The sequence below is a fragment of the Hyla sarda genome, chromosome 5, assembly GCF_029499605.1.
Source record: "Hyla sarda isolate aHylSar1 chromosome 5, aHylSar1.hap1, whole genome shotgun sequence".
NCBI lineage: Eukaryota > Metazoa > Chordata > Amphibia > Anura > Hylidae > Hyla > Hyla sarda.
In genome coordinates, this window is record NC_079193.1 from 317,163,981 (window position 1) to 317,173,055 (window position 9,075).

Here is a 9,075-nt window from a genome sequence, read left to right on the forward strand (position 1 = left end):
AGATCTAGATTTGCCTTTATCCACAGTGCGCAACATTATCAAGAAGTTTGCAACCCATGGCACTGTAGCTAATCTCCCTGGGCGTGGACGAAAAAAAAAATTGATGAAAGGTGTCAATGCAGGATAGTCAGGATGGTGGATAAGCAGCCCCAAACAAGTTCCAAAGATATTCAAGCTGTCCTGCAGGCTAAGGAAGCATAAGTGTCAGCATAAACTATCTGTCGACATTTAAGTCAAATTAAACGCTATGGCAGGAGACCAGGAGGCCCCCACTGCTGACACAGAGACATAAAAAAGCAAGACTAAATTTTGCCAAAATGAACTTGAGTAAGCCAAAATCCTTCTGGGAAAACATCTTGTGGACAGATGAGACCAAGATAGAGCTTTTTGGTAAAGCACATCATTCTAATGTTTACCGAAAACAGAATAAGGCCTACAAAGAAAAGAACACAGTACCTACACTGAAATAGGGTGGAGGTTCAATTATGTTTTGGGGATGTTTTGCTGAATCTGGCACTGGGTGCCATGAAATCTGAGGATTACCACTAATTTTGGGTCACACTGTACAGCCCAGTGTCAGAAATCTGGGTTTGCATCCGAGATCTTGGGTCTTCCAGCAGGACAATGACCCCAAACATATGTCAAAAAGCACCCAGAAATGGATTGCAACAAAGCACTGGAGAGTTCTGAAGTGGCAGCAATGAGTCCAGATCTAAATCCCATTGAACACCTGTGAAGAGATCTTAAAATTGCTGTTGGGAAAAGGCGCCTTCCAATAAGAGACCTGGAGCAGTTTGCAAAGGAAGAGGGGTCCAACATTCCAGCTGAGAGGTGTAAGAAGCTTATTGATGATTATAGGAAGCGACTGATTTCAGTTATTTTTTCCAAAAGGTGTGCAACCAAATATTAAGTTAAAGGTGCCAATAATTTTGTCCAGACCATTTTTGGAGTTTGGTGTGATATTATGTCCAATTTGCTTTTTTCCTCAGTTTTTTGGTTTAGTTTCAATACACACAAAGGGAATAAACATGTGTATAGCAAAACATGTGTTACTGCAATCCTTTTCTGTGAGAAATACTTAATTTTCTTGAAAAATTTCAGGGGTGCCAACATTTACGGCCATGACTGTATTTGTATGTCCCCTTTTTGTCACTGTGCCACGTTTGCTGTGTCTATGTTCACTAGGATGGTCAGGGTGCAGTAGCTCTTCTGGGTGTCCCTCCTGGCGGTCTAGGGGAGATGTGTGTGGCCTTTTGGTTTCTCACCTCCCTACAACCTCGGGTATCTTGGCTCTGGCTGAGATGCCATCAGTATACAGCTCCTTGGCTGACACCTTGGTTAACACTAAGGTTGATGCCAGGAGCACTTGCGGTCACTTAGTAGCTTAAGTGAAAAGGGACATCGAACCCAGACCCATGCAGGTGCCCTCTGGCCTGGAGGGAAAGTGTAGGTTTAACCCCTTAATGACGCAGGACGTATATTTAAGTCCTGCGCCGGCTCCCGCGATATGAAACGGGGTCGACCCCGCATCACATCGCGTCGGTCCCGGCGCTCATCAACGGCCGGGACCCACGGCTAATACCACACATCGCCGATCGTGGCAATGTGCGGTATTAACCCTTTAGAAGCGGCGGTCAAAGCTGACCGCCGCTTCTAAAGTGAAAGTGAAACTATCCCGGCTAGTCAGTCGGGCTGTTCGGGACCACCGTGGTGAAATCGCGGCATCCCGAACAGCTTACAGGACACCGGGAGGGCCCTTACCTGCCTCCTCGGTGTCCAATCGACGAATGACTGCTCCGTGCCTGAGATCCAGGCAGGAGCAGTCAAGTGCCGATAACACTGATCACAGGCGTGTTAATACACGCCAGTGATCAGCATGAGAGATCAGTGTGTGCAGTGTTATAGGTCCCTATGGGACCTGTAACACTGCAAAATAAAAAGTAAAAAAAAGTGTTCATAAAGGTCATTTAACCCCTTCCCTAATAAAAGTTTGAATCACCCCCCTTTTCCCATAAAAAAATAAAACAGTGTAAAAAAATAAATAAATAAACATATGTGGTATCGCCGCGTGCGTAAATGTCCGAACTATAAAAATATATAATTAATTAAACCACACGGCCAATGGCGTATGCGCAAAAAAATTCCAAAGTCCAAAAAAGGGTATTTTTGGACACTTTTTATACCATTAAAAAATGAATAAAAAGTGATCAAAAAGTCTGATCAAAACAAAAATCATACCGATAAAATCTTCAGATCACGGTGCAAAAAATGAGTCCTCATACCAACCTGTACGTGGAAAAATAAAAAAGTCATAGGGGTCAGAAGATGACATTTTTAAACATATAAATTTTCCTGCATGTAGTTATGATTTTTTCCAGAAGTACGACAAAAACAAACCTATATAAGTAGGGTATCATTTTAACCGTATGGACCTACAGAATAATGATAAGGTGTCATTTTACCGAAATATGCACTGCGTAGAAACCGAAGCCCCCAAAAGTAACAAAATGGCGTTTTTTCTTCGATTTTGTCGCACAATGATGTTTTTTTTCCGTTTCGCCATGAAACGACTAATGTCACTGCAAATTAGAATTGGTGATGCAAAAAATAAGCCATAATATGGATTTTTAGGTGGAAAATTGAAAGGGTTATGATTTTTAAAAGGTAAGGAGGAAAAAACGAAAGTGCAAAAACTTAAAAACCCTGAGTCCTTAAAGGGGTACTCCGCCCCTAGACATCTTACCCCCTATCCAAAGGATAGGGGATAAGATGTCAGATCGCCACGGTCCCGCTGCTGCGGCACCCCGCTATCATTACAGCACAGAGCGAGTTCGCTCTGTGCGTAATGACGGGCGATATAGGGGACAGAGCCGCGTGACATCATGGCTCTGCCCCTCGTGACATCACGGCCCATCCCCTTAATGCAAGTCTATGGCAGGGGGTGTGACGACCGCCACGCCCCCTCCCATAGTCTTGTATTGAAAGGGGTGGGATGTGACGTCACGAGGGGCGGAGCCGTGATGTAACGATGCTCCGGCCCCTGTATTGCCCGTCATTACGTGCAGAGCGAACTCGCTCTGTACTGTAATGATAGCGCGGTGCCGCAGCGGCGATCCCATGGGTCCCCAGCAGCGGGACCGCAGCGAACTGACATCTTATCCCCTATCCTTTGGATAGGGGATAAGATGTCTAGGGGCGGAGTACCCCTTTAAGGGGTTAAATAAATAAAAAAATCCAAAATTTTTTGGGCACAAAAGTGACTCATATTTGGTGCAAACATAGTCCCACATAACTGTGGTGCCACTGTACAAGGAAAGACTGTGAAGAGGTTCTCCAAAGATTAACACGTATCTATTTTACATCCCAGCAGTTAGACCAATGCTTCAAGAAAGCGGGTCCCATGTCCCCCGACTGAATAGAGAGGCAGTGTAAATGCTCAGGCACCACTCCATTCCCTTCTCATGGGACTTCAGTAAATTGCCAAGTACAGTGTTTGACCATCTTAGGAAGTTCCATAGAGAGTGAATACAGCAGAGGCCTAGCACTTTCTTGTGGTCGGTGGGGGTCCAACCAGATACTTATCCCTGATACTGTGAATACATTTTTTGTGATAGCTCCTTTAATGACAAACAACACCCTTTCCTATGGTCACAGATTAGCTAAGTGGACCATTTAGGCTCGGTAACATTATCTCTGTGGGGCCTCCATCGCTAAATCAATTTAAATAACCAGACAGAAAAAAAACACATCATACTGTATATTTTTGGCTGGTTATAATCCAATGAAATTCCAGATCCTATTAAAGTTAAAGGGGATTGCTGAGCTAAATTGTTGTCCATTCAGCAGAGCACCGGCTGGCTCTGTTCTCCAATGGAACCTCTGACAGAGAACCTGAACCTAGGTTTAGATTCTCCATGGTAGCCTTGCTGTTACAGAAAGAGATTTCCATGCAGAATTCGGTGGGAAAATTCAACTTGAAAATTCTGCTACATGAAGTGAATGGAATTTCCGCTTTCCCAATCACATGGTAGATTTTTCGTTGCAGAAATTCTGCATTCCAGATTCTGCATATCAGTTCTCTTTGCAGAATTTTGTGGTAGAGTCCCATTGAAGTCAAATGAATTCTGTCTGGAATCTGTGTGTGGAGGACAAGAAATTCTGCATAAATTCAACACAGAATTGCAAAAGATCGGCGGCCAGCTTGGCAGCACAAAATCTAAGTGGAAGCACAGGAATTCTGCCATGTGAACATAGCCTAAGTATACTATATAGCATATCTAACAGTTAGGCTGGATTCACAAGCAGAGTTGTAATGCATTTTTTGTGACATTTTCATTGATATTTTTGATTTTCATTTTTGTTTAAATATGTTGCAGAAACACAACATGACATAAATGCACTGGTGTGGTGGATGTAAACAATGACATTAGCTAACCCTCAAAACTGATGTAAAATTTAGACATTCGCCAGTATATCCTTATATGAACGACATACCTGAGCCAGCACACCAACGCCAAGGTTTCTCAAGTGATGCGGGACCTAACCTAAACCTGCCTGTGCGTGATAAGCAAGAAAACAGGGGCAAATGCGCAATTACAAAAGCTTTTGGTCTGACTTACAGACTGTTCCCAGTATCAACTCCAGTGTGTGGTCACACAAACAATGGGAGGGAGGAAGCAGGCTACAAGCCCCACCTAAGTAGGCTGATGAGTTGCCGGCCTCACAGGTGCATCTAAATGCTACCTATACATGATAATAAAGGCGCATTGGTATATTATTACAAAACAAACACAACAAGAACGTGGCCGGCAACTCATCAGCCTACTTAGGTGGGGCTTGTAGCCTGCTTCCTCCCTCCCATTGTTTGTGTGACCACACACTGGAGTTGATACTGGGAACAGTCTGTAAGTCAGACCAAAAGCTTTTGTAATTGCACATTTGCCCGTTTTCTTGCTTATCATGCACAGGCAGGTTTAGGTATAGGTCCCGCATCACTTGAGAAACCTTGGCGTTGGTGTGCGGGCTCAGGTGTGTCCTTCATATAAAGATATACTGGCTAATGTCTCAATTTTACATCAGTTTTGAGGGTTAGCTAATGTCATTGTTACATCCACCACACCAGTGCATTTATGTCATGCTATGTTTCTGTACTTCTCTATGTTCACATCCTTACACCCATTCATCGGGTAAGGATGATATATGTTGGTCCTTGTGGCCGGTTGCAGACATCCTCCATTGTATGCATTTTTTGCTGGGGATTGCCCATAGCAATGGACAACAAGTGCAGGACTTGCTATTCCTTTTAGACCACGTTCTTGTTGTGTTTGTTAAATATGTTGCAGCGAGATACTACTTTATAGAAAAGTATCAAAAACATCATATAGATAGCATTGGGTTTCTTGGCATTTCCAGTGTTATTGTTTCAAAACTCACTATGCGCTAGCACTTTTCCCATATGCTTTGCAAAAAAAGGGGGTACTTTGGTGGGAAAAAAGTAGAAATCACATGTTTTCAAATCAACTGGTGCAAGAAAGTTCCTCAGATTTGTAAATTACGTCTATTTAAAAATCTTAATCCTTCCAGTACTTATCAGCTGCTGTTCTTTCCAGTCTGACCACAGTGCTCTCTGTTGCCACCTCTGTCTTTGTCAGGAACTGTCCAGAGCAGGAGCAAATCCCCATAGTAAACCTCTGCTTCTCTGGAAAGTTCCTGACACGGACAGAGGCGGCAGCAGAGAGCACTGTGGTCAGACTGAAAAGAACCATACAACTTCCTGCGGAGCATACAGCAGTTTATAAGTACTGGTAGGATTAAGATTCTTAAATAAAAATAATTTACAAAACTTTATAACTTGCTGACACCAGTTGATTTAAAAACATTTTATTCCACCGGAGTACCCCTTTAAGCCAAAGTGCAAAAAATGTACTATATAAAGAGAAAAGGATCCAGCGCGGACTTAGTGCAAATAAGAACTTCTTTATTCAGGTACCAACAAGAACAGAATAAAGTGACGCGTTTCAGCCAGATAGACTAGCCTTACTCAGTGAGTATGAGTAAGGCAAGTCTATCTGGCTGAAACGCGTCACTTTATCCTGTTCTTGTTGGTACCTGAATAAAGAAGTTCTTATTTGCACGAAGTCCGCTCTGGATCCTTTTCTCTTCTATTTGATTCTTTTCGGTGCTGGGTTGCACCTGTCCGTGCACGGACATGGAGCGTTTCCAGGGGTGAGCTGATGAACTCTTTCTCTCTAAAAATTTTACTATGTAATATGAATTCCTGTAACGCCTGACCCATTTTGTTTCAGCAGCAGCAACATCAACAAGGAGGAGGGTGGAAGATGATGATGATATGCAGATGCTGGCCGCCTGGGCTAACTAAGCAAGAACTTTTCATGCCAGTACTCCCCAACCAGCGACTACGATGCCACACGGGCCCCCCTTTCCTGCATTTGACTCCCCTGCTGGTAACCGTTGCAAATTCTACTGTAGATCAAGATACTAATGAAACTTGGCTCCAGGGGGAGCACCATATGACTGCCAGGTGACCCCAGAAGAAATACCATAACATTGTTACTTGGCATCTGGGTCAGGGTGGTATTATGGACACTTGGCACTACAACCTGGACAGACAAACTGGACCAAGGGTACGTTCACACTGAGGAATTCAAGAGGAATCATTTCGGTCAGGAAATTGTTGCCTTCTGTCATTTTATCCATCAAGCGAAATTTCCACATGGAAATGAAAAGGAATGAAGGATGAGGCTATTTAATTCTACTTTTCTGAATTCCGCTTGAATACGATGTCGGGCAGAGATTTTATTTTACCATTGACTTCTATCAGATGCTGCTCGCGGATTCCGCTTGAAGAATGAACATGTTCTTTCTTCAAGCAGAAAGGAATTCAGCGTCGGAATTTCCACAGTGGGAACAGGACAGCGGAAAAAACATTAAAGTCAATGGGCAGAGGAGATGTGCATTAATTTGGAGGAATTTTTTACTCAAGTAAATTCGTCTTGAAGCAAAGATAAAAAGAGACCGGCAACTCACCGAACTCACGGGATACCAACAGGCGATAAGCTCCGTTTCGCACCCATCAGTGCTGCATCCGGCCGGATGGCCGGATGCAGCACTGATTGGTGCGAAACGGAGCTTGTTGCCTGTTGGTATCCCCCCTGTGTATGTCCCCTCCCTATGATTTGATGTATTAAATGCAATAAAGAAGTCGGACGACGTGAGTTCGGTGAGTTGCCGGTCTCTTTTTATCTTTGCTTGGTTATGAAGATTGCACCACTGTGTATACCAGAGCACCACCACACGCCCGCATTGTAGTATATATCCACTCCCCCTCTCCGTCTCCTTCTTACAGCGTAGTACCGGTCTACCTTGTATATAAATTCGTCTTGACATTACTCAGTGTGAACGGGCCCCGACACTGTAAACAGGCGTCAATGCCATGTGACTTTTTTCATGCTCACATTTTCTGCTTTATTAGTAATTGGATGTAAATTATTATACAAGTATTTCCTATCAGTCAAATGTAGCCCAACCAAACCTGGGGCTCCCATGCTGGCACAAGATGTGGCGTTCCCCTTTATACAGATTTGTACAGATGAGTTTATGGTTTGATAGACGTTGCTGATATACACCGTGTGCTTTATTACTGTAGCTAAGGGATAGCAAATGAAGGATCTTCCCTAACATTCTGTATACTTATATATATGTATAGACTCACACAGACAAGCATTGATACTGATTCTTGATGCTATTTCGCGTTCCAAAAAATAAAGAAAACCTATATGTTGTAAATTTGTTAAAATCTGTAAACTCTGTGTTGTATGTGTCATGCATTTTGTTTTAGGGTTTTCTAGGTTGTCTATTGTTTGGTGGTCTTAATAAAATGCTATTGTGCTTACAGTTGGGTACGTGCAGTGTAATACAGAGAATAAACTTCAAATAGGTGTCTCCACCCTCTGAGTCTCCAGCTGTTGCAAAAATGTAACTTTCAGGCCATGTTCACCGGGCGGAACTTCCGCACGGACATTTCGCTGCAGCAGAGTCCCATTGATTTCAATGGGATTCTGCTGCACTTTTCACACAGCAGAGATGTTTCTGCCGTGGACATTCCGATTCTGGCATTCTGCAAGGAACTGCATTGCCGTCTATGAGACGCCACGTTTCTGAGCAGTCTTAGCGAATCGGACAAATGTGTGGAATGTCCGCACATGTTTTCCGTGCAGACATTCTGTGCATTTTCAGCCGCGTGAACCTGGCCAAACTCCCAGGGCGTAAGATTTAGAGAGGCACAGGCTAGAGCAGTGTTTCCCAACCAGGGTGCCTCCAGCTGTTGCAAAACTACAACTTCCAACAAGCTATATCACTGCCTGGACAAGGGAACAAGGTGAATCACTAGAATAAAGAAGCCTGGCTAAGCTTTTAGAGCAGTGGTTCCTAACCAGGGTTCCTCCAGCTTTTGCAAATCTACAACTACCATAATGCCCGAACAGCCTTTGGCTATCAGGGCATGCTGGGAGTTGTAGTTTCGCAACAGCTGAAGCATCCTGGTTGGGAAACACTGGATTAGAGACAACTGCTATAAGATGTTACTCTTGTAAAATTAAGTGTAATGGTGGTTTAGTCAGACTGCGAGTCCATGGCTCCCAATTTTTAGAGCTTTTCCACAAGTGCCCCAGATAGGTTATGCTGTAGTATATAGCTTAGGCTACTTTCACATGACTGTTAGGACACAGCAGTGTGACGGTTGTCGGGGAAGTTGGGGAGAATAGCAGGAGAAAAAATACTACTTATTACAAAATAACGGCGCACAACGGACTCCATTACAGTAAATGGGATCCATAGGGACCCGTTATTGCCCATTGTGCCCTGTCCCGATAACGGCTGTAAAAGGCTTGGAAAAGGAGAAAAAAAACAGCCTAATGGCCGTTTAAGGATGGGGCACAGCAGCAGTGTGAAAGTAGCCTAAGAGACATAAGATAGCGAAGGTGTTCTGACGCAAATTGTTAAGTTTTTGTTTTTTTTTATAACACAAACACACCAAAATTAAAGTTTGGCACTTTT

The 9,075-nt window shown here is 43.5% G+C and overlaps 1 protein-coding gene across 2 annotated transcripts in view; it reads left to right on the forward strand.

Moving 5' to 3' along the window:
• Positions 1-7,895, forward strand: part of CHMP4C (charged multivesicular body protein 4C) — a 31,700-nt gene extending 23,805 nt beyond the window's left edge. Inside the window, exon 6 of one of the 2 annotated variants that reach the window (XM_056518599.1) lies at positions 6,306-7,895. In XM_056518599.1, coding sequence (XP_056374574.1) covers positions 6,306-6,379 — 74 coding nt within the window. In that variant the 3' untranslated portion in view covers positions 6,380-7,895. The remainder of the gene's footprint in view (positions 1-6,305) is intronic. The other variant, XM_056518600.1, reaches the window with a different exon arrangement.
• Positions 7,896-9,075: the final 1,180 nt, after the last annotated feature.